The 26,830-nt window shown below is 38.6% G+C and overlaps 1 protein-coding gene and 1 non-coding gene across 2 annotated transcripts in view; one reads left to right on the top strand and one right to left on the bottom strand.

Moving 5' to 3' along the window:
- The first annotated feature begins 977 nt into the window (after positions 1–977).
- The window catches only part of LOC124168961, a 61,385-nt gene continuing 35,532 nt past the window's right edge, over positions 978–26,830 (top strand). The window contains exon 1 of the mRNA XM_046547382.1: positions 978–1,079. Within this exon, the coding sequence (XP_046403338.1) occupies positions 1,064–1,079 (16 nt within the window). The 5' untranslated portion in view covers positions 978–1,063. The remainder of the gene's footprint in view (positions 1,080–26,830) is intronic.
- Positions 19,893–19,965, bottom strand: Trnak-uuu. Its single transcript has one exon. It is a non-coding gene; the product is annotated as a tRNA-Lys (tRNA).

Below are 26,830 nucleotides of genomic sequence, written 5' to 3'. Positions count from 1 at the left end.
CGTTTAGGCAGGAGAGGTATCGACTTGCGCTTGAAGATGATGATAATTCATTGAAACCCGGGTCGCGCTCTGTGAAAAAAGAAGTGGTATAAGTAATAGGGTAGTTTCCTTCATCAAAGAAAACGAAATGCATTGATTGCGATTCGTTACCCACCATTAGTGTATTCAAAACACACAAATTATTTGGTTTTATAAATCCCAGTTTAGACGAAAGGCAATGGTCAATTTTATCCTCATTTGAAAAAGGCCAGATTGGCGCCCATGCGATACCACTCTACGTGACGTCACAGGGACCTAGTTTCTATACGAGTGGATAGGAGTTTTACATCGTCTGTTATTACCAATGCATGTATGAGGCACAGAGCTCAGGTCTCAATCTCATAATAATCACACATTAAAATTACCTAAGTTAGAAAAGTTTCCTTCGTTTGATATGGTAATAATAATCCTTATTTAAGCCAAACGCAATCTGCTAGCAGGGTACTCTGCTACCTGCTAGCAGCCTGCGTCGCATCAAGGGCCATGGCCGTATCAGCGCTCAAAGCCTCGCCCCAAGGTCACCTCACACGGCGACAGCTGGAACCAGAAATACGTCACACGGACTTTTCCCAGCATTTCTACTCAGCAGTCGCGTTTTCGCGCGCTTGAAAATTTTCACTTTTCGTTTAATCGCGAAATATAGATTTCGTCATTTAAAAATCTAAGAGCCTGAATTACGTACTCCAGGAGTAATAATCTTTCGAATTAGGCAATAAAAAATAATAGCTATTGTGTGATATAAACTTGAAGATATAATCCTTTTGGTGGTACTAGGGGTGGCGCCAGTGTAACAGCCGCTCCCTTTGGCTCGCCATAATCTGTGCGAGACGCATGGGAAAGTGGAATCGTGGCCTCCCCACCCCCCTAACAACCCCCCAACAACCCCTCCCCTCTGAGGCACTTGCGAGTCTTCCTCGTGTCGCCGCTTGCACTTCGCACGACTGCAGTCGTCTCAGAATCGTGGTCGAGGAAGGAAGTACACACTCTTACACGCTCTCCCATTCGCCCGTTGGCTGGCGGAAACATGAGCACGAGAAGCGGTGAGTAATACAACCATAACCGCAGTAGGGTGCTTTCCTATAATTTTTTTAATTGCCTAAATCGAAAGATTATTACTCCTGTAGTACGCATTTCAGGCTTTTAGATTTTTAATCTCATATCTACGGTGAACAACGGAGGTTAACACGCCTCTGACCATTTTTACACTACTGTTAGACATTTATCGATAGCACTTTTTACAATTCAATCACGATGGAACACTGATATTAGGGTGCTTTCCTATTATTTTTATTGCCTAAATCGAAAGATTATTACTGCTGAAGTACGCATTTCACGCTTTTAGATTTTTAAATGACGATATCCATTTTTCGCTGATGAAAAGTGGATATTTTCAAGCGCGCGAAAACGCGACGGCTAAGTATGAATGCTGGGAAAAGCCCGTGTGACGTCATTCTGGTTCCGGCTGCCGCCGTGTGAGGCCACCTTGGTGAGAGGCTATGAGCGCCGCTGCGATGCATGCTGCTAGCAGGTAGCACTTGGCTTAAATTAGTATTATATATACCCTATCAAACGAAGGAAACTTTCTGAACATAGGCAGTTCTAATAGGTGATTATTAATAGACGTTTCCCTGAGCTCTGTGCCTCATGCATGCATTGGTAATCTCAGACGATGTAAAACTCCTATGTACTCGTATAGAAACTAGGTCCCTGTGACGTCACGTGGAGTGGCATCGCATGGGCGCCAATCTGGCCTTTTTCAAATGCGGTTAAAATTGACCATTGCCATTCGTCTTAACTGGGATTTCTAAAACCAAATAATTTGTATAATATGAGTAGACTAATGATGGGTAACGAATCGCAATCAATGCCTTTCGTTTTCTTTGATGAAGGAAACTACCCCATTGTGTTCGTTCTGTGTTGGGGGGTGATGAGAAAATCAGGAGCCATTCCAGTCAAAATGTTGCTTTTATTATTTCTGACGGAAAATAGTTACTTCAGGGAACCAGGTTGTTTGTTTTTGGAGAGACAGTAGAGGTATGTGCCAAGCAAGTATTTTCTCTTGGTTTTTTGCCTTCAACGATGCAAAACGGGTAGAATATGATCGTCCTTGTTTATTTTGAAAATAAGCATAACGCACATGTTTAATAGTAGTTTCTTGTAGGTGTGCTGAAGTATATTTTCACCCTGCCTGGAAATTTTAGGGACCGCGACATCTTAATGGCATTTTGTATTCCACTTTGACCTCTTCATTTCCTGCGAGATCGACCGTGACATTGAAATCGCAGATCACCAGTGTTGGTAAAACTACTGGGGAAAATTAACTGAGCTCAGATACAGTTACTTCGTAAAAATAGTAGCCAGTTACGAGTAGAAATTACTGATTTTAAGAATTAATCAGAAAAATATAGTTACAACCAAAATTACTTCTAGTTAGATTGTCCACTATAGAGACCACCTAGCAATTGTCGAATATTGAGTCAAAATTGAGTGATAGAGATAGCTAAAGTGGCAATTTCACTTGCGATGCATACAATTATTACTGTTGTGGTACACAAGGGGTGTAATATTTTGAACACATCATAAGTAAGCTAACACATAAGGGTGGCTGGATCTAAACAAGCCAATTATGGTACTCAGGGATTCAAAGTTACCTGTAGGCCTAGTCAAATCAGTGAAATTAGTAAAGTAATCGTCTAATGGGAGTAGCTAAGGAACGAATGCAACGATTCCTCTGTCACCGTAAAAATCACATTAGTATAAATTACGGGCATAGTGATCTGAATTTTGCGGAGAAATTAGCTATAATTTAAGCTTTAAACGGAAATTTATGTTGGGAGTGGTGTGATCCTTCAAATTTTTAACCTTTCAATGCCATTCCTCGCGATTTCAAATGCTCTATTGCAAATGTTTGAAGAAAAAAAAAGTGGATCGCTGTACATGTACAACCATATTGCATAAAATTTGGAAAACTTATTAAAAAGCGATCGAAGCGGCGATAGCAACCAACCGTCTGTGTGATAGAATATAGAGACAAAATTCCTTTAATACAAAATTTCTCTTCCCCTTTCTTCTTTCCCTTGAAAACATCACGTGGCACAACATTCGCTACTTTCAGTCGAGTGCGGCGGTTGGCTGCGTGGTGGCGCAAGTGACGAGTGTTCTCATAGACGGGTAAATAGGACGTACCAAATGAAGGGAAAAACAACTGAAAGTCTATCTGCTGTTGTTGCTGTCCCCTAGGTGATCTCGTCCAGCTATCATCGGGTATTCTCTTGCATTAATATTCCGAAACCATGGGGTACTAAAATTAAGGGGAAAGAATCACGATTCTATCATTGTTGTTATCCCCTAGGTGATCATGTCATTAATAATTAATAAAAAAATACAGTTGAAACCACAATTACTTCTAGAAGATTTGTCGGATCGGATGATCTACGAAAATATTCGGAAACCATTGGGTATTTATTCTCTTGCATGTATATTCGGAAAATGTGAATGTGTGAATCAGGATTTGAATACAACGTTTGTTTCAGTTTTTTTTCGGAAGAAAAATAGTTAAATAGTTTTCATATATTGCAATGGTAGTATCAAATCCTGCCGTTTTTCGTGGTGTTGGTGTTCAAGAAAGTAAGAATGTGAAATCTGCCTCTAGAATGGAATAGTGGAATTGAATATCGTTATTATCCTATGTAATCCACACGTCATCATATCAGCATTTGGATGTGACCCCAGAGGGTGAACGAAAAATCTTCGTAAAACATACACAGTTTATTTAAAAGCATAAATGTACAAACAAAATATTTAATAGCCCCATCGTCGTTGGTTTCAGGACCTATTTCAAGTCGTGAAAAACAATACTATGTACTATCTGTATTTTAGAGGTGATGTTACATATCCCTAATGTTAAAGAAATAAAATATCTCCATTTTTCCGGATGGTAATAATTTTCACGAAAATTTGATGGCAGTATTTACATTATTAGTTAAATGTGACATTGAAATATTCGTACATAATTTATTTTCATACGACGCCTTTCGTTGATACAAAAACACTTGAAAATGTTATTTTAAACAAAGAAACGCATATTGTGATAATGAATTCAGTGAAAAAATTGCAATGTATTATTTAACTACGAGTAATATCACTAATTTCCTCCACATCGTACCACAAATGGCAGTATTGAAGTTCATTCGTATCGTTTCAAAATTTGGATGTAGCCGTAACAGAATTACTAAACATTCTTTAAAATACTCTCGACAATTTATTTGAAAATATCAATGTAGGAGGTATTTAGCATCAGTACAAATTATTATCTAACCTTTGGAAAAATATGGTCTGGGGTATATTGTGCTAGCCCACGCATTCGTCAGCATAAAGGGCAGAGCGAATTAATATATGGATTTTGGGCATCCTCATCGATAAGTTAACATCATTAAGGTTGGTTTGAAGCAGCTCTCCTCTCCGCTAGCCTTTTCATGAAGTTTTATTTCCTCTCTTTTACATCCTTTATGACCTGTAACCTATAATGTACGAGAGGGGCTTGAAAAGTAAGGTCTAAAAATTTAAAAAAAATGGAAAATTAATGTATTCTCAGCTTTGCGTATATCACTCAAAAGGTTGATCATTTAGCTATTTTTCTACATAGTTGCCTTGGTGATCAATTTCTTCTTAATACCGGCGTCGTACCACTCTCCCGTCGCGTTGCCAAGCCAACAGTCTTCTTTTTTTAGAATGAAAATTTAAAATAAATACGCTCTATTGAAAGTGTACGCCATGCAAATTTTAATTTTTTTACGCCAGGAACCAATTTTAGAGTAGAAATTGTTTTTCTAAACAAATTCTTGCATTGTTTTACGCTTGATACTTTATATACGCCATAACAATAGATGTATCAATAAAAACTTATTCAAGCGTGCGGAGAGGTGATTGTTTGTTACCCTATACTTAATTCTTTGGCGAATAAATTTCTTGCGTAGTTAGCGGCAATATCCTTCAGTACATTTAAAACATTTTCCTGCTTAATTTTTTGGAATAATGATATATTCATGATTAAAGCACAAATGTTAAAATTAATGACACCAAGTGTCGAAACCATGGTCGGTTAAGTGATAAATAAAATAGTGTGGATATTACCATTTGTGCTTTAATCATGGATTCTTCAGTTCATTCCTAGTTGAGCTGTCTGCGTCAATTACAGCCCCATTTTAATCAAATTTTGCGTTTGGATAGTAATGAACGGTATCAAATCCGTGGTGGGGGTTGACTTGGAATATTTATAAACGAACAAAAACAACTTTTGTAATTTTCACAATTTTTTAAAATGTACGTCGCGTTTCGAGTCTGAGTCGTCATTGTCGAGTAGTAATAAGCAGTGCTCGAGAATGACGCCTCGGAACGCGTCGTACCTTTAGAAAAATTCTCTGAAAATTACAAAAGTTGTTTTTATACATTGAAAATGAATTTTCACAAAGTGAAAGCCGAATCAATCGATTTCATCCGGAATTTAAGATTAAAAAATGGCCTACAACCGTGGGGAATATTTAATGATGATAAGATGGAACTCAAAAACCTTTTGGTGAAAAATACGTTCCAAATAAGCTCGAGTGAGATATTTTGAAAATCCTTCGTTTTGATGGATATTATGAGTGAAATCGTAAATGCCGAGCCTTTTCAAGTTATAATTCAGCAGCAGAAAATTACATTTGTGAGATAAATAAAAACAGGATCAAACTTCATTTGTTGCACCTAATCGACGGTGCATTCTTATTTTAGATTTTATTTCCAGGCCCAAAATCCTTATCTTTATCCTTATCAGGGTACAGTCACGCAAGAGTCAAATTAAAATAAATTTCGCCGTGGAAGATGTGCGCAGAATAAGCCATTTGTCAATTTATAAATTCCATTCTTCAATTATTCATAACGCGGTTTCGAGCTGAAATTACGCCATTATAAATATCGACTGTAGAAAGGTCGTCAGTTTGGGTGATTAATAAATCATTTTTTGCCAACATTTCGAAATTTAATGAATTCCAACTTCAGGGGTACTAACGTAGAAAGCAAACTGATTTCAAACACTCAGTGGCATTATTTGCTGTGATATTGCGGCGGATATCTTATATGTATGTTATGTTCGCTATCGCTGATCGAAAAGCTTCAGCGTTAATTGTAAGCGACAATATACTTCGACGGATCGGCCAACTTACGAGAGAAGGTAAATTGACGTTCTGGACGTGTATGTATTATCTAGCAGGAGCTGCATCATTTATGTGGTATTAAACATTGCACATTTCCCGCATCCATTTCCCTTTAACGATGTTGTTATAAAAATATTACGAGAGGTGGGAACTTTTTTCAAATTTCCCTCCCACTGGTACAATAGAAAATGCCGAAACTCGATTTCCAAACTGCGGCGAAAAAGGCGCCGCTCCATTTGTTGCAATACTTTTGAATCCGATTGTACATGTTGACGTATAGAGAGGTCTCTGTTGTTGGTTCCTGAAGACATCATGCTAATAATTTATTAGTTCTATAATTATATATTCCACTTATTATAAGTTTTGTAGGATTTATTCAAATATGAAGTAGCAATAATGATAACCCTATATAACGAATTCCAAGGCAAAAAATTATCCCTCTTAAAGTTGTATCGATTTTGTTAAATAAGCTACGAGATTTTGGCGTTTTACCCTCAAATTATTCTTTTTATGTAGCCCTTAAGATGGAATTCATTAAATTCCTAAACGTTGTCAAATAATGAAATTAATAACCCAAATTAACTACACACACTCAACATTAATAGTCTATTTATGTATATAAAAAAAGGGTGTTTGTTTGTCTGTCCACTGTGCGTTTCCATACGGTTGTACGGATTGCCACCAAAGTTTGTACTAAGGTGCAACTCATGCTCGCAAAGCCTTTAGTGCTACTTTAAATTGTTTCCTTTGAGTCGTTTCCTCAATGCTGTTTGTTAAGTCACTTAATACAACTTCCGGGGATAAACATCCTACCGGGTAGTCTCACCTCTTGACACACTCAAAAAGAAAACGCAAAACAATGTGATCATGAAATCCTAGTTTCAAGTTTCCATCTTCTCTGGGCAGCACTATCCTTCCCGAGCAACGCGTGGTGACCTGATAGTAGATGTGTAATTCAAGATGTCGATGAGGAGTGCACTGTAAAATGTCGCCATCAATTCACCCAAACAATCGTTGCCTAGAAACCTTAATAGGACAAAAGGAAGGGATTTCCACGTGACGTTTGATTCCTTGTCGCTCTCTTTTCATCTGGTTTGGGCCAGAAGACTTGTAAGCGCAGCTGATTCGTTCGTTTTTAGCTCCATTGATCCGAATCCTGAGATAAATTGAGAGGAAGAATAACACGAATATTTGCCAAAAATATATCGCTGCACAGAGGGCATTGACATCTGGGAATACATTCAAGAATTAATTCAAAAGTAGTCTATGACTGCATTATTCTTATCATTCAACCAGAAAATGTTTTTTTTATTCAAATGGGAGATACTCGTTCGAAATAGTTCTTTTCCATTTCTCAACCTAAAAGCAAAAACAATGGAATGCTGAAATGTGATTTGATGCTTTCCCTGGCGAATGATGTGGGTAAACTCTTCTCGGGATTCCCACCGGGTTAATTTATCCATCATAGTCAACGTTTCGAGCTCCGTCTCAGGGCTCATCCTCAGGGCTGCTGTTCATTCATGTGATTTCTCGAGCTCGAAATGTCGGCTTATATGGTTATTTTAACCCGATGGGAATCCCGACAAGAGTTACTGTTTATTACGCAAATCAAATCAACACAAATTGTAAGCGCAATTGTCCTTGGTAATTACTCACGGGGAAAAATCGGGAGCGACGACAAGTACCAATACTTAAAAAAGCAAATTACGCACAAATTGCATACACAATTATAATTATTCAGGACGAGAAACCGGAAGCGACGACGCATACGTCCGAATGCCACTATTATCATTATATAGCTTCCTATTTGTTTACTTTCGCGTCGTCAAGGAGAATTGTTGTCCATTATTATTTGACTCCCTCTGTTTACTCCCGTCGTCAAGGAGAATTGTTGCATTATCCATCCTCAGAGAAAAGATAGCTGCAACCGTTCTGTTAACCCTAATGATAAGCAAAAGAATTATTGGAAGGAAAGTGATTTTCAGATTCGTTGACTAGTCCGCGGTTATGCCCGGTCAATATTCTTATTGAACAAAATTTTTCATGAAATTTTACTTAGTTTATTTAAGACATTAAAGATATTATGTTAAAATAGTCCTAAATCAAAGTGATAGTTGGTGTTTATCACAACTTCAAGCCTTCTGACAAAAAATAAATTTTTTGATGAAAAATATTTTCTTGTGGTGCCCCCAAGTCTACATTCGCGCGCCAAAGCAGTGGGTGCATGCTTACTGAAAGCCTTACTTTCCCTTAATCCGCTGTTGTTTCTATTTTACGACGTTCTGCCCCCTAACCCCTCTCTCTCTCTCCTAGCATCAATACTCAATGGGATTATTTCTCGAAGCGGATAATAAGCTAAGCACGGGCTAACCTTTTCCAAGGAATGTCGATCATGCTGCCTTCAAATTGCATAACGCGGTGAACTTAGTCGCGGAGGAAAGTAAAGTGGACTAGAGTCATTCAAAATCCGTAGTAAATCGATTTCTTGGTGGTCGACGATACTTTCCATCAGGTGACCGACTTCCGTTTACTCCCGACGTGCAGTAAATGAAATCTTGTGTCCTAGCAACGCATTGCTTAAATGAATACATTCAATGATAAACATATCGCTCCGTAGGCGTTTTTTGGATGAAGTACATTTAAAAACACCTTTTCAACGCCATTTTCTATTCAATTCCAGTAAAATTCCGTAACGCATACACAGAAAGGAGGCGTCCATGTTGAAAGTCCGTTGTTTACCCGTCTATATCCTTAATTAGCCTTATTTTTCTACCGACTTGAAAAATTAAATAGCACGTGAATTATGCACAGCCTACAACAACGCATTCGTGTCAATTTGACAACAAATATACGGCTCTCTTCCTCCAGCTTGGTAGGAAATAGCTCTGTCGCGAGGGCGGAAGTGGGTAAATATATTTGCAGTAAAATATCTTTATATTTACATTGCTGACTATGATGTGAATTCAGCATACTCCATTATTCAGAAATGAAATGAGTGTAAAAAATCCTGGAATTGTAATTCGGCGCAGCGATAAAAATCTAATTGTAAGCCTTTCTATTTCAATAGTAGATCGGTAAATTGATTAGAAGTATCGGAGACATTCAACGTGCTCCCTCAATTATATTCCTTCAATTGTCTCTCGTTTGCCTTTCAAGTACTCTTTTAGTAAATGCATTTACTCTTGCCGCTAATCTGACGTACTTTCCAGTAAATCCAGGTTCAGAGCGAGACAATTACCACGATGTATTTACAAATTTGTGTTCTTTGTTTTTGATAGTAAACTTATTCTTTTGTAATATTTTGACCATAACTCGTTAGTAAAATAAAATACTCCATAGATCGCACACATTAAATATTTTCTTATTAACGAAAATTATATTTTCATAATTTTTTGCTGCCTCAATTTTCCACTCAAGTTGGGAGCCATAATTGAGAATGGAATGTTTTTTGGAAAATAAATATTTTTTAACAGACTTATCTGAAGTGATTAAATGTGTATAAAATATTCTATTATTCCCCTCTTTCGTATTTTTCTGTGGTCACCCAGATGTGCTTCAACCCTGAGGTTTGTTGTGATCGGTGAGGATAGAGCTCCCCCGATGTAAGGGGTTTAAATGCCACACATTTAGTGCCACCTCCTACTGCGAGAATTTTCGTAAGGGGGTGTTCTAAGGCTTCACTCGAAGTATGAATCCGAGATCCTTCGGTTAATAGTCCATAGGTGGTTGACAGACTTTCAAAAATTTGATGTTGGAGATTGTTTCTATTCATTTAGGAAATTCTTCTAATTTAGGAAAGACTTGATTTTTTAATCGGTAGAAATAAGTATAGTTATTTTATTCTTGATCTCTTTTTTTATATTTAAATATTTATTCTTGAGATTTAGGTAATTCATAAAAAAACATATTTGCCTAAGTTTGTATGAATTTCTAATTTATTAATTGCAGATTTGGATTTTAGAATTTTTTTCGAAACCGTATTTTAGCCATGAGCTATTATTTGTTGAATTTAATTGTGAGTTTGTGCGATAATATTTTCTCTGAAATTCAAAATTCGGAGAAACTTGAGCTTTGGAGCTTTGCGAGCGTCTCAACATTCCCCATGTGATATCATCGTGAATTTGATCGTGGAAAGACGAGTTTACATTGTGTTGGATCAGGATTGCTTTCAACTTTTCGCTCGGCCACTGCCGATCGGCTAGCAGGCGTCTTCCCGGCCGACGAGGCGTGCCTTTGCCGCCTTCCCCTCCTCTCCCATCGGTCGCCGTCTCATTCCGCCCCACTGATGAACGTGATTCAACCCTCGTATCTGAAGAAGACTCCCCTTGCGTTGTGAGTCTTTGGCGATGGAAAGGACGCAATTATTTATGTTTTCTATTATTTATTAGGTCTGAGTTAGTTCTGGTTTCGACCTTTCCTGTGACAAGGATACTCTTGGAAAGTTTGTGAACTTTTTACAATTTTTCTGATCACGTGCAATATTTCGGATCACATCAAAGTTACCAATTTTTAAGTGAAAACTTCTTATGTCGCGTTGAGCACTTTTGTAGATGGGTAGAAGACATTGGACTCGCGTCACCGTCACCGCTACTACATATATGTATAATTGTGTATATTCTGCATATACACAGTATACGGGCATAGAATATACTAAACGGATGAGACGTGCCCGAGCATTACAAAGAGATAAAATCCAAAACTAAAGAAAAAACATCTTTAGACCGCCCGCCCCTGGAGTTCCAAAGTCCTCATAAGGAAAGCGGATGGTAAAGATGGAATCTTTGTAAATTTCATTTTTATCTAGAAGCCAGAAGGGTATTGGCTTCGCGATTGGGGCCTATTTCCCTCATGACCACGGTGGTAATGTCATTAATTTAAAAAGGGAACAAAAAAGAACCTATGGCAATTCCTTGAGGTACACTTGAGGTAATTTTTACAGTTTCCAAGTTAACGCCATCCAAAATAACCCTCTTCTCGCAGTCGTTTAAGATACCTTGATCCAACCTATTACGTGCTTATCTATACCACATGCTTCCAACTTATGAAACAGCTTTGAATGCGAGACGTTATCGCATGCCTTTCTGAGGTCTAAGAATATAGCGTCAACTTCCGTATTCGCCTGTGGATGAGATATCATGAACAAGGGTGTTACAGTCGCAAGTAATTATGCACTAAAATTTGTTCTCCTTCATTCCTGTCTTGCGTGCTGCTCACTAAGGCTTTGCTTCGAGACACCACTCAGGTCACGATTCTCCGAAGCGGAAGTTGGTATCCAGTTTGTAAGTAGAAGGCTTACTAGAAGCGGCGAAAAAAGTAACGGCGTCAATGAACCTTGCGATCTATGCAGGGATGCATTGCGGTCGGTATAACACCCGAACTGTTGAGAAACTGCCTTGAAAATTGAGGACCATAATTGAGGAAAAGATCACTTGACGGAAGACATCTATGAAGTTCAATCAGTTGAAATATTAATAATTAATTAGTGCTAAATCTTTCGATTCGGATAGTAATTTGGACTTAACATGCTGCCGTGATGAAGTTATTGATTATTCTCAGTTTTATCCCATTTTAGTTTTTATATTATTACCAAATAAGTGACGCTATAAAATAAGGAAATGTCTCAAAAAAAGGTGAAATCAAAAACGAAAAGCTCCATCCCATTAAAAAATCCTATGCAGAATCCTTTGGAAGAGTTTATACAACACGATGGAGAAAAAAACAGCCTCTAGAACATTTTTTCTAGTCGTTTTTGGTTTTATTGATTTATTATTTATATGATTACCCGATGATCCGTGTCACTTTCATCGGAAGATTCGGCAGCCTAATGAGGTCCAAAGCCCTCATGAGGAAAACCGCTGGGAATTTTGGAAGATGGAATCTTTATAAATGGTGATTTAATCTAGGATCCATATGGCTTTTAATGGCAGACTGCGATTTCAATAGAGTTCAATTAATTCATTTTCAGACTGCGCTTCTTTCAGTAACCGGATGTACATAATTCGTCGTCTTTGCATGAAAATCGTCTTCTTCTTCTCGTCAATATTAACACGGAATTTCGCAACTGCTTTCCTCGTGTGTAGCTAATTTTGCGTCCTTGCATTCCATCCTTGAATGTATACATCATGCAATTCATGTATGACTTGGGTTTGCCGAACTGTGATTTTCCCCATTTCGGGGATTTCCAGGTTACGCGTCACGCCATGTTGTTTAGGCGTAAAAATAATTGTTCCTCGTTCTTCATAATTTTTCTCCAAGCATTCACCCTTTTATCACCTGCGCCAACCATTATTGGGATTGGTGAATGTGGATGATGATGTAGAAAATTTTCAATCCCTTCTGTACCTCATTCATTTTAGGGAAATGGAAATTTTTTCCTGAGAAATTTCATCAAATTTCTTTTGTAGAATCTTGTGTCAACAGTGAAATATATGGTGTGAAGGGTTTGTGAACATCAGAACATTTACTAGGCCGGAAGAACGTGAAGTAACTTCATCGTTTGAATTTTCTCGTTCGCAAAATATTGTATTAAGGACTAGGTTGTGTTTTGGAATACATTCATTCTAGGTCGCTGTTACTTATTTGTATTGTTTCCTGTCTGTGACCAGTATTTTTTCACCCTTCAAGCTCTCTTACAATTGCTTTGAATGACTCACCCCTATTTATGCGCTATACTCCAGTTAATATACGCTCGACCTTGGAAGCTCAACGGTGACTAAAAAGGTTACCAGGCTAAGTTAGATAGCGTTTTATTGGTAGTTTCTGGAAGGGTATTTGTTAGTTTGCTGTGTAACCGGTAGCGTAAACAGGCCGTGACACGGCTGGTTTTAATCGAAGCAATGACGTCACGGAACTCCTAAAGTTGAAAACCCCTGAGCGTGTTGGAGACGAACACGAAAAAAATTCTGGTGGGATTAGGGAAGGTGGACGCGAAAGAAGGATCAAATGACGACCTGTTTGCGGCGGCTCGCGAATTCTAGATCCTTCCGAAGGGTGACGTGGTCATCGTGCTCGAAAATTCTTAAGATGACTCACTTCCCCTCTCAAACGGTACCTTTTCTTTTCTTTCTTTTTTTTGTGACGTATGATTCCTTAAATGCGTACACTATCACAATAGAAAAACTTACGAGCATTTTTCCGACATTTTTGTGTTTATCTTATCTAAAAGAATTTGCTTATGAGGAAATCATCATCAGAAGTTAAGAACCCTAAGATTGATGAATATTTCTCGGGTTCTCAGCCAGGTTAATACTTTATATAAGCCGACGTTTCGGGAGACGACTTGTCTCTCATCCTCCAGGCCGTGTTACTTTATGGAAGTCCAATTTCACACAAGTGAAAGCTACAAGTGCACCAAGACAGTACTTGATTTTGCCGAAAAATCAAGTACTGTCTTGGTGCCTGATGCTTATTCTTATCCAGTAAGTTTATTTAGTTTATATCCTTGATTTAAAGTAATTAATAACTATTCCTTATGCAGCATAATGCACAAGTTGCGTTAGTTTAGCCAGTGCAGGTGGACGTCAAGTCGTATGTTTTCAGGGTTGTATCGAGAAAACGAAATAATAATAACAATAATAGATTATTTTACTCGTTCATACTTTTTTCGGTTGCGCTAGCAAGTGTGAAATTGGACTTTCATAAAGTAGCATGGCATTGAGGATGGGAGGCAAGTCGTCTCTCGAAACGTCGGCTTATATAAAAGCATTGACCTGGCTGAGAACCCGAGATATATTCATCAGTAGTATTCACCAGTAGAAATTAAAAATCGTTTATTAACCCTAAGATTGGTTTGACGAAGCTATTCATTCCGCTAGCCTTTTTATAGCGACGTGTTTCTTCTCTTTTACATCCTTCATAACCCTTTGTCCTATGTAACTCATTCGGGGCCGTCCCTTGCCCTTCTTTCCTTCCACCTGTCCTTTTACACTTGTTTTCATCAGGTCATAATGCCTCAAAATGTGGCCAACTTAGTTGATCCATCTTCTCCTTAAGCTTTTTAAAAGAATTCTCTTTTATATCAATCTTCTTACCACTTCCTCGTTATTTACACGGTCGATCCATTTTGTCTTCATCATTCTTCGGTAGCACCACATTTCGAATGCTTCCACTCTTGACTTATTTACACCTTTCAACGTCCAATTCTCGCTCCCATAGAGAAACATATTCCATATGTATCATCTGATGAATTGTGTCCTCTCTTCTATACTTGTATACGCACCAGTAAATGTATTATTCTTTTTATATAACGCCCTCTTCGCCTATACTATCTCTATTTTGTTGCAAACCAGCATTTTTGTTCCCTTGTTGTTGATTTTGAGTGGATGTTTACCCATTTTCCTTTCGATTTCTATCAGAGCTCTCTTCAAATCATTCTCTGTCTCGGCCATGTCTCGGCTGTGTCGTCAGAAAATCGCAGCATGCGGAGATCTGAGAAAATATTGAGTTATTTTTTTCAAGTTTAAGACGCAGGCAAATTTTGAACTGGTTCTGTTACATAGATACTGGTGATTCTCGGATGGTAGCATAATCTGTCTCCAAAGAAAGATGGTTCAAGCGTAAGTGATGCAAACATTTAACACGCGAACAAATATTCGAACATTTGACTTGCAAAATCCACAGAGGCTAATTTTTTATATTTTAAAAGCAGGTTGATTTTCGAAGGATACGAGCTTGCTCTTCCTTATTACTAACTCGATCGATCCATCTTGTTATCTTCATCATTCCTTGGCAGCAAAACATTTCGAATGCTTTCACCCTTAACTACTATGCACCAGTCAACGTCCAAGCATAGCTTCCAGAGAGAAAGATATTTTATATGTCGGCCTCGGTGGCGTAATAAAAAAATAAGTAGCGTCTGTTGAATTGTTTCCTCGTTTCAATCCTCGTATCTTCAAATCAAAGTATATTCTTCTTTTTTCAGAAAGTGCCTGTGTTAATCTACTCACCATTTCTTTCTTGCTTCGTCTATTATTTTTAAATCGGTTACCTAGGTAACAAAAATACATTTAATGAGGAAATTTTTCTACGACAGATTCGATGTTGCATGCGCAATGTGTTCAGAGGATAAATTATTTTCTCAGAATATTCACGTCGAAATTCGCAGTCTGTCTCCATTTTTCAAAACGTCATGTTAATTTGAATTTTTATGCTCCGATGAAGTAATTGCCAAGTATTTATTTTGTATTTTTTTTTCGTTTGGACCTCTTTGAATGTCAGTGCGTACAATTTTAGTGGCATGTACTATGACCATAATCGTATACTTTCTGATGAATTAATCTTGATTTTTTCCGTATTATTTTCCAGAGCAAAATTCCTTTCTTAGATTCATGAAGTTGTGCTCTGCAAAATTGCGCAAGTTGAATCCACTTCTCATACCGTGAAAGAGATTAAAGCGGTGTTATATATGAACACATGGATTTCTAGTTTTAACGGTTACGCTACCTTTCATGAGACATTTTCTATGAAATCATAGAAAACTTATGTCGCTACCTTTATCTGAGTCATTTCTGTTTGTAAAAGCTTTATGGCGAATGTAACACCCATAATTCTCGTAGATTAAAGATGTCACGGTGACTTTTCATGAAATTTTGTTCAGAATTTTTATTTTTTGGCGCTACCAGATAGAGGGTTATTTTGGTACAGGCTGTTCTTTCTTCCATTAAACTGTTTCTAGCCCAGAGCTGCGTCTGGGAGAAATCAAATTTCAATATTTTTGGTTTTGAAAACTTAAAATTTTTCCACTCAATCATAATTATCGTGGGAGCTAAATATTTCGTCATTACAATTTACACCACAAAATAATGCATAGTTTAGTTATTTCCTAAAAAGAGCAGAATATTTATACGTTTTTGATGTTGCTTAGAAGCAACATTGGGTTATAACGGATTTATTTTCATCCTGATGTATGCATCTGCAGTTACATTATTTAAAAGTATAGTTTTTATTTTATTTTCTAGGGCCAAGTTACACAGTGCATTAATCCGTGCGAGTTAAAGTCTCGATGCATGAACGATTTTGGTGGAGCGAAAAATGAAAGACTGCATGAACCAAATTAGTTGTGGTTCTATATTCTGTTCATTCATTCGCACAACTTTGGTGGTTATGCGGTGCATTTTTGCGATGATTTTGGAACACTTCATACATTTGGACATTAACTCGTACGGGTCAATGCACTTCGTTATCAGGGCTTAGAATTAGCGGTCAAATGTTCATAAGTGTCATTCAACGATTTTAGTTTACTTTGCAGTTGGATAGTACATTGTCTTCAGCAAAATAATAATAAGCAAAATATAAAAGCATAAATTAACAAAAAATAAATGAAAATATTTAACATTAAAAATACACTGTATTCATGAAATATTCTTTAGAATTAACTGCTGCAAAATACACTATTCAAAGGCGTCACTATCTTATATCCTTTTGAGGAAGATGCAAATGGAATCGATAGGAAGATATCCAACCTAATCAGGCGTGATAAAGGGGAAGTTCGACTATTGAAATAATAGGTTGTTGCACTTACAATTAGTATATGTGGTACAAGACTTTACGTCCCACACCAGACGATGGCTCTGTGATTTGAAACGCGTCTTATGCATTAAAATAATCTTGGAAATTTGCAACTATCTTTTATTTCTAGATAGGTAGAAAATATACTTTCCTTCTGTTACTTCTATCGTTCAATACTTTCTGATGGTAACTGTCCTACTTTAGTTTTAGAAACATGCCTCTATCAACGTGCTTACACAGTACGATGTTGTACAAATGCTAAAGTTGACTCTATTTGGTAATTTTTAAGCGATTTTTATATTCCGTTTCTTACTTATTTCTTTATATCAGGTGTAAATAATAAGACTACGCTTTAAAATAAATAAATGTCTAACGATGCAGCCTTATTACTGTCCAAACAATAAATATTTACTTTAAAAATGACTTTTACCTACACTCGCATGTTTTTTCAATATTTCTTTTATGATCATACCATCCTAAACGGACACATCCTGTTGAAGGACAGTTTTTTAGGTTTCGCTACTATACTGACATTAATACTTGAAGTAACACCCGGGAGAAGAAGATTTCTATAATTGTATTTTTTCCAAATAAGGACAGATTACTTGCAAATCTTTGATAATTTCTTTCTCTCGTAGCAAATAACGCATTCTGAAAGCCGTATTGTTTTCGAAAATTTATTTCGGAAAATCCGTACAATTATGAAGATATATCTTGCTGGTCTACTGGTTGGTGCTCCTTCCTGTTTTGTTTCCTCTTATATGTGGTGTTGTCTCATGTATGGCGTTGATATATGTTTTGAATTTTTACCAGTAAATTGTTCTACATCAGTAACTTCAACTAGGATGATGAAGATTCCTATTGTCACTGCACAGATACCAGTAAGATATTCATTAAGACTGTATATCTTATAAGATTATTGTTTCGGTATTTATTTTGTATCAATATTTCGCTAATATTCGATCATGGTAATGAAGACGCCAAAAGTCATGACTCATAAAACTATTAAAAACATTTTCGCCAATAATGCTTGCTAATAGTATTTTGAAGTGTGCGTATAATCTCCAACTGATCAAAATGTTTTTAAATCCTTAAAAATTTTCTCAAGGGGGGGAATCACAACGTATAGTACAAATGGCGCCGTAATTGTCCGGACATAAGCTACCTGTGAATGGCACGTCTCGATCATCATCAATACTCACAAATTGGAACCTAAGATTGGAAGCCTGAATCGCCCGATCATTTTGTTTCGTCATGAAAAGTGATCACTATAGCGATCGCTTTTCGCGACGGGAATTTAAGTGATCGCTCTAGTGATCATTTTTCAGAATCGCACGGTCCCTCCCGCCGTCGGCTTTCGCATCACTTCCGATATCAAAGCTCGTTGTCATGGGACCCGCATCACGATAATACACAGCGTGTTTGTTTATCTATGTCGTTCCCACGATTGTCAAACGTTGCGCTGCAATTTCTCTGTACATGCATGCGTTCCGATTGGCTGATATGGGGTTTTGGTGACGGTTTTAGCGACGGAAAAAGCGACCGGACGAGTGATGAAAAAAGTGATGGGAATCCTCATCGCGATGGTGATCGCGAAAAACAATTGACGGCGACGATCATTTGCGAGTGATCACTAGGAAATGACGGATAAAATGATCGTGTGATTCAGGCTTTAAGACGCAACCCACCACTCAATTCTCCCATCGGCTAATCATTTAACACCTACGTTTTAGTTCTGCTTTACGCCCACTTGCTCCATGTATCTCATCCGTAGCCACCCTCTGCCATTCTCCCCTTCCACCTGTCCTGCAACGATAACTTTCATCATTCCATCGCATCTCATTTGATGTTCACTTTTACTATTTCAAATGAAATAAGCACAAATTAAAAACAAAATTCTCCTGGGTTTTTACTCACGAAGAGAATCGGGAGTGACGACACCTACCATCACCTCACAAATAAAATTATGCACAGATTGCGAACACAATTTACGCGTACATCCGAACGCCACGAATCCTGTTTATTTTTTTTTCTTTTGTTTATTTTCGCGTCGTCAACAAGAATTGTCCATTATTGACTCCCATTGTTTTCTCCCGTCGTCACGGAGAATTGATACACTCATCATGTAGCCGTTTAAATTGTATCGTTTTCTATCCAATGTTTTCAAAAGACGTCCCTCCTACTCTTCTCAAAATTTTCGAATCACTCGCACGATCTATTCGTTTAGATCTTCATCATTCTTCAATAACACAACATTTCGAAAGTTTCTTTCCTTGATTTCTCAGCTGCTGTCATCGTCCATGCCGCACTTATCATAAAGAGGCATGCTCCAAGTGTAAGTCCTATTCATTTGCTGCCTAAATTAAACGTTTTTATACTCAGCTGTTAAGAAACACCTCTTTTTGAGGGATGCCCTTATCTCTTTGGCTATTAGATTGAGAACTTATCATATTAGATAGAGAGATAGAGATAATGAGATAGATCATATCACATTAGATAGAGACACTTATCATAAAGAGGCATGCTCCAAGTGTAAGTCCTATTCATTTGCTGCCTAAATTAAACGTTTTTATACTCAGCTGTTAAGAAACACCTCTTTTTGAGGGATGCCCTTATCTCTTTGGCTATTAGATTGACTATTCCCTTCTTGATTCGTCCATCGATGGTCTCTCGGCTATCCAACACACCTCGGGAACACAACTCATTCACTTCCTCTAGTACATGGTTTCTTAGTTTCCGGTTGTTATTTGCCTCCTCTCTTCTATTCATGACCGATACTTCAGTTTTTTTTATTGCTTTCCAGCATATATCTTTTCATTGTGTTTTCCATGGTTGGTGCAATTTTCTTCAGGTCTGTCTCTGCTATGGAGTAAAGCAAAATTAATTCCAAAGCACAATGAAACGAAAGGCATAAAAATTCATACATAATTCGCTGCGTGCTCTGATGACGAGATCCAAATGCAACTCAACTCAGATCTCAACCTTTCTGTGTATCAACCGCAACGATTACAGAAATCCTTTAACACCACAATATTATTGTAATAATAATCTCGTCTTTATTTATCAATCGTACGTAGCACTATATAGTCGTTTCATACTATTAAGTTGATGAACACGCAGATATATCCATACCCTGGATGGGAGAAAAAAATTCGCCCGAACAGGGACTTGAACCCTGTACCCTCAGATTAAAAGTCTGATGCTCTACCGACTGAGCTATCCGGGCCCTGCAATTTAAGGTTTCCTAACCGCACTATAGCGTATTTGAAGGAGGCCACCGACAGCTAGGGTAATTTTCGCATTTATGGAAGGAAGGGTGGAGAGAAACCCGGTGTCGGCATTCGGCCTCCTCTCTTCGAAAGGTGGCAAGAGGACCACAGCCTAACGGCCCATCCGACGGACGGAGAACTGTGCTTGAAGTGCACTCCTTAAATCACTGAAATGGGTATAGTGCAGTTCCTGAAAAATGTCTGCCATCGTCTGGATTTGAACCCGAATCTACTGGGTGGAAGGCCGACATTTTAGCCACCACACTGTCTCCCGATGCACTCTCAATGACGGACAACTTCTCTGCTCCCCTATGTTTCCGCTAAGTGGAGGTTTCGTTATTCTAGATACTCATATTAGTCTCGGCTTCCGGGCGTTCCTCCTCGTTGAGTTATCCATAGACGACGACAATTTCTCCAGTCATCCTGCTGGCGTCTTCGGGTCAGAAGTAGCGATGCATAAATTTGGCCGCCTTATGTAGATACTTTGGAGATCAGAGGTCGGTTTTAATTGGTTGGATCATAGGTGGGCTCTGATTGGTCATTGATTTTGAAGACCCTTTTCCATGTGTTGGCTAATGTCATCTCTGTTGCAGTTCTCAGGATGCTTAGTTATCTCTATAGCTTCTCAGATTAGCCTAGGATTGTAACGGCTTTCATTACATAGTACTTTAGGCTTATCAAAATCCACAGTGCGGCCAGGTTTCAACCACATTTGCTCCGAGACAGAGTGTAAAGGCAGGACTGCTTCTTCTCCGTGGCACGTTCATGTTCCCTCATCCTGGTTTTGATAGATCATCCGGTCTGTCCTATGTGACATTTACCACGGGAACATTGCAGTTGATACACTCCCTCATATGGTAAGCGCGAGATCTTGTCCTTCGGATTAGACAGAAGGCCGCTTGTTTTCTTGCAGCAAGTGAACCTGGTCTTCACATTATGTTTGGTAAGAATTCTTGCGATTCTCTCCGTGGTTCCCGCTACATGGGGAACGGCAGCTTATGCTGCGGGTTTCTCTCGCGACGAATCTTCTGTAGACTCCAGCAGGATGGCTGGAGAAACTGTCGTTACCTATGGACAACTCAACGCGGAGGAACGCCCGAAAGCCGAGACTAATATGGAGAAACGCCGCGGAAGCCTCAAATCAAATTACAGATACTGACTGCCTAGGATTGTTACAGCTTTCATTTACTTGCCATCCGGATCACCTCTCAATAACGGACATTTTCTCTACTTCCATGCGTTTCCGCTAAATGGAGGTTTGTCTGTTGTGGACACGGACTGCCTATTATTTGCTCAAGCTGCCTTTTCGCCATTCCGGCGGTCGTCCTTTCTCAAGAGTCGTTTGTGTCCGTTCTTTCTCATCGTCTTTCTCTCTCTCTCTGCACTTGGGGTGCTTCGTCATACGTAGGGGGGCCAAGGGCTTCTCCCCCTACACCCGCCCCTGCCCCTCACGCCCCCCCCCCCGTATTACACGTGGGAACTTCCACTCCCGCACGAGGGAATCACGTCATTGGATCCAGAAATGCGCTTCACGGCGTTCCCACTGCCTCATTTGCATTCGATTAGAGAGAACGCGGGCCGTGATTTTGGCCAAACTGAACTCGTTCGAACGCAATGAGTCTCGCAAACTATTGCGGTGGCACTCAACGCCTGTTTATATACGCACTTGGCAATAAATTATCCTAGAGGAGCAATTTGTTTACCCTTATGGCGACTACCTACGATTCATCTGCTGGGGAGAACCAGTGCCGTAGCTATGAGGGGGGATTCCAGGGGGTCCGGACCCCCCCCCCCACCGAAATATACAAACAATTATTTTCCTTCATAAAAGGAAACAAAATATTGACAAATCAGGAATTTACAGAATATTTCTTTAACAAATGAAGTTTTTTCGATTATGAAAAGTGTTAAAATTAGTTTAAAAGGCCCATTACTCAGTACTCTGTTTTTCAAAAAATTTACTCCCTGGTTTTGGAACCCCCCTCCCCCCCCCCAAACGAAATTCCTGGCCACGCTACAGGGGGGACCCCTATCTCAGGCGTACCAATTCTCTGACAAATTTTTCGAAATATTAATTCAAATGTCATAATCTCCTAATAACTAACGACGACCTTAACTTTCAGCAATACGTGGACGAAATATATAGCTGATTTAAGGAAATACGTCATATTTTTATGCATACGAAATAACAGTAAAATATTCAGTATAGACAACCCGCATACCACCATAGCTTCCCCCGCAGAAAATTTCTGGCTAATTGTAATTACCTGATGAGATTCCAGTATGCAGAAAAAATGCTGTTTTGCGCGGTGCTCATAACTGTCTAGATATTGCATGCTAGGGGTGTATTACAAGTGGGTGGGGGCCGTCATTCCACGCAAAATAGAGAAGACACGAATACGAGGTCGTTCACCCTTGCAGGGACGGGCAACCCGGGAAACTGCCCGGGGAGACGTAGCAAGGGGGCGACTTAACGCCCCTAGGTTAATTGGGGGGGTATTCCTTACCAAATCCACCGGTAGGGGGCTTTACAACAGCAGTTTGCTCGGGTAGGTATTTTGCCTTGAGTCGGTACTGCATCCCGGCTTGAAATCGCAAATAAATTAAAAGTATTCGAAAAATAAGTTGGAAAAGAAAGATAAGTTAATACTGAAAAAATCATATTCAGTCATTTTCTCATCTGCTTTGAATAAGCAAACGCAAAACTTTCTGAACATTTATAATGAGTTGGTGACGTCATTAGAATTTAGGCTCATTAGCTTTTTTTAATTAAACGCGCTCTTTAGCACTCTCGGAAACCATAAGAGTTGGACTCTTGCGATTCCCAGCGTCCAAGTACGTTTTTTATCAAGTTGTAAAATTTGTAAAAGTGTGTAGCTCGTAAATGTAATCGTATAAATCATAGTAACACCATTGATAGGTGAAGATTTACAAAAATTTATTAAACGTATAGTACACAATAACTTGAGCTATGGGGAGCAAACTTAGTCATGGACACCCCAGCAATCTTGTAGAAAATGTATACTTAGCACCATAGAGATGTTATGAGGAAGAGAAATTTTTTTAATATCTCTACCATGAGTTAACATAAGATCACGCGATTATCACCGATTTTCGGTATTTCCAAGAATTATTTACTTGTTTACATCTGCTATTCCCACGCCATTCACGTGTGTGCACGAATACGTATGAATTTTCGTATGAGAGTTATACAAATGTAAACGTAAGTGTGTATTACCACTAGTGCTGTGCGAGAGTCTCGTCTCGGCGGTCGAGACGAGAATTTCATTTCTCTGCATTGTCGGGACGAGACTCTCGGCGCGGCGAGAGTCTCGCCTGGGTCGAGAGTCTTGACGAGAGTCGAGAAGTCTCGCCCCTTCCAGATTTCTCGACACCCGTCGAGACTCCCGGGCAAGGCGAGAATTTCCGATGAATACCGCAATCAATCGATGCTAGAGTTTACTGGGGTATCCCTTACGACTATTATGGATTTATTCACATTATAAAAATATTTTATTTAATGATTTACCCTCTGCATCCAATTTTTTAAAGAGTGTGCATGATGCTAATAGAGTTCCCAACGAGGGATTTGGGAAAAAAATTATTTCCTTTTCCTGACCTCAATATTTCATATTAAATTTGAATCTTGGAGTGTTGGTTTTTAAATTGAAATTTTGCCGATGTTTCTGTTTATTTACAAACAAATACCAGGGCTTAAAATGAAATTGAGCATACAATTTTAATACATAGGCATGTTAAAGGGTTACTGCAGTGTTACTTATTATAGGAATATAATAAAAAAGAAACATTCACTTGTAAATCAGCAAAAAAGAAGATATCAAAGTCTAATTCTTTAGAATTTTATATATCTTTTTGCAATGTTCATTTATGCTAACTAAGGTTCATGGTTACCTGTCAATTTTGGTTAGTTAAATAATTAAGTGTGCTTATGTTGTCAATTTCGATCTTATATTACAACTATTTTAAGTTCTGGAAATATATAAGATGTCTTAAAATATTCTTTTTTTTATTATTTTCAGTGTCTAAAATAGAAATAGTTTTATTTTTTCGAGGAGCCGGGAGTCTCGACTGGTATCGAGAAATCTGGAAGGGGCGAGACTTCTCGACTCTCGTCAAGACTCTCGACCCAGGCGAGACTCTCGCCGCGCCGAGAGTCTCGTCCCGACAATGCCGAGAAATGAAAGTCTCGTCTCGACCGTCGAGACTCTCAGGTGGTCGAGAGTCTCGCACAGCCCTAATTACCACCCGAATACCTCGGACGCTGGGTTAGTAATAAATAACGCGTCGCCAAGACGTCTGGTAATAGTCACGTGATATAACATTGGCTCACAGATTTCGCCCCTGCGTATCCAGGCCAGGACGAGCGCTCTAAACCAATCGCTTCCACACGCTTGACACAAAAACCCGGATGTGATATTTTTGGCCGGATTTAAAGATGGCCCCACGAAAATATCCATTAAAATCAGTTGACTTAAGTTTTTTTACTTAAAAAATAAAATGTTCTAGTGCTCTTAAATTTGCTATGTATTCTATATTATTGACGACCTATACACTTCATTACCATTTACCCATTTTGTTTGGCTAACATTTCTCCGACATTGTTAAGTTTGCGTGTCTTTAAATTGTAATTCTGCGATAACTAATTGTAATTTAAAGCCAATTCCACTCCAGTGAATTAGAATTTATTAGAAATTGGCAACTTGGCTCTTCAACTGTTAATACTTTTAGCAAAATGAGTATTTTAAAGAATGAAAAATGATAAGAATTAGGCGCCTCGGATTCATCTATTATTTAGGGTATTTTGAAGCCAGCGAATATCAAATGTTATTGCTTGATATTAAAATTTTATTTCCGTATTTAAGTCAATACATACGGAAATGCCATAAAATAAAATCTATTTACTAGGAAATCAATAATCAAGTACCAAGGAAAGAATACCAAAGATAAAAATGACCTGGTATGGCCTGATGTTCCGGAGTTCTTGTTCTAAATGCTAAACACTTATAATAAAAGAATTACTCAAGCTCATCATCATCAGAAATCAACAATCCTAAGATTTTTTTGACGCAGCCCTCCTATGAGCTGTATTTCTTCTCTTTTACATCTTTTTATAGCCTGTCCTATGTAACTCATTCGGGGCCGTCCCTTGCCCTTCTTCCCTTCAACCTGTCTTTTTAAGATTGTTTTTATCCGGCCATCATGCCAGTATGTGGCCAGCTAACTTGTCCCGTATTCTGCTTAAGGTTTTTAGAAGACTTCTCTCCTCTTCCATTCTTCTTAGCACTCCCTTATCACTTACACGGTCAATCCATCTTATCTTCATCATTCTTCGATATCTCAACACTTCGTATGTTCCATTCCTCACTTCTCCGCAATTGTCAACCTCGCTCGCACATAGAAAGATGCTCCGTTTGCAACATCCGATGAATTGTTTCCTTCGCTTCAATACTTGGATTTTCAGCTCTAAGTATCTAGTCTCCTTTGGTAGAACGTCCTCCTCGCCTGTGATATTCAGCTGAATATCTCTTTTTGCTACGTCCATCTTTGTCAATTCGGCTGTCTATGTTACAAAACTCTTTCTCCTCTTCAAGCTTGCGTTTTCCTAGTTTAATGTTTGCTCTAGCTAATTCTCTTGTATCAAATATAGGATCTTAGGCTTCTTTTTGTTAATTTTCAGCTCATATTTAGCTATTTTCATTTCCGTGTCTGTAAAATTCTTCTATAACTTAGAATTCGCTGGTGGTAAACCCCTAAAAAGATATTTCATACACATTAGGGCTCTTACTATGTAATGATTCATTAAAGAGACTACATTTTTATGCGTTTTACGCTCCTTAGCACTCAAGAAACACTTGCAAATAAATCCTAATCACACTTTTGAATATATTGTATGAAACTTTAAAGGTTGATATTGAGAAAAACACGGTGAAACAAGCGTTTTATATACGTGTTTTTCAAAGATTGGTCCACCTTCTTCGTATGGAAACTGTTTTCATTACTGCTTTAATAAATATGGAGCTATAGTATGGAATAACCGAACCCTTTATATGAAGTTTGTTCACCGAAGTTCCCACTGAGTTGGTGGAGATATACTTAAAATACTCTTTCTTACGTTCCGTTTTGAATGAATAAATGTGTTATAAATATGGACTTTCACGTTTTTTTCATTGTTTGGAAGCGGGTATATCAGCTGCGATGCTCTGCATCCGCGTATATTTTACACCAAGCTGTTTTGTACTCTACGCATGAGAAATGTCTGCATAAATTTGCGTGTTCACGGTTTTGCCGTTCTTCGCACGGTCTTTTGTTCTGTGTGTATTATGTAAATGTTTCCTACTACTGATAATTTTGGACGTTTTTGACTTTTCGAGGTGTTAAAAAGCTTTTCACGCACCATTTCATACGGGTGCGTGCGCCCATGCGTAACATTGCGCCCAGCGCTCCGATTGGCCGCGAGTTTGCCTTGTTGCCGGATGCTCTGGACAACTCATGACTTCGAATGCTTCGCCTGCCGGAAATCGCTATGTATCCAAGGCATCCGGCAGCGGTGGAAACTCGCGGCCAATCGGAGCGCTTGGCTCAAAGTTTCTGTAGATTAAAAATTCCGCTTTTTCGACTGAAACATCATTTGTTATTTTCATTCTTATTGGCATCATCGCTGGAATATTAATGGCTTTGCCTGGTTTCGCTAATTAGTAGGGCCCTCTTCGCTTTTATATCGATGAGGTGTTTTTCCCTCTCCCGTTCCTTCTGCACCTTTCCTCTCCCAAAGGCGTCGTCTGGCTCCTATCGTGGCGGCGA

The sequence above is a fragment of the Ischnura elegans genome, chromosome 12 (assembly GCF_921293095.1).
Source record: "Ischnura elegans chromosome 12, ioIscEleg1.1, whole genome shotgun sequence".
Classification (NCBI taxonomy): Eukaryota; Metazoa; Arthropoda; class Insecta; order Odonata; family Coenagrionidae; genus Ischnura; species Ischnura elegans.
The sequence above is the reverse complement of the archived record's forward strand: the minus strand, read 5'-3'. Positions and strand labels throughout refer to the sequence as shown.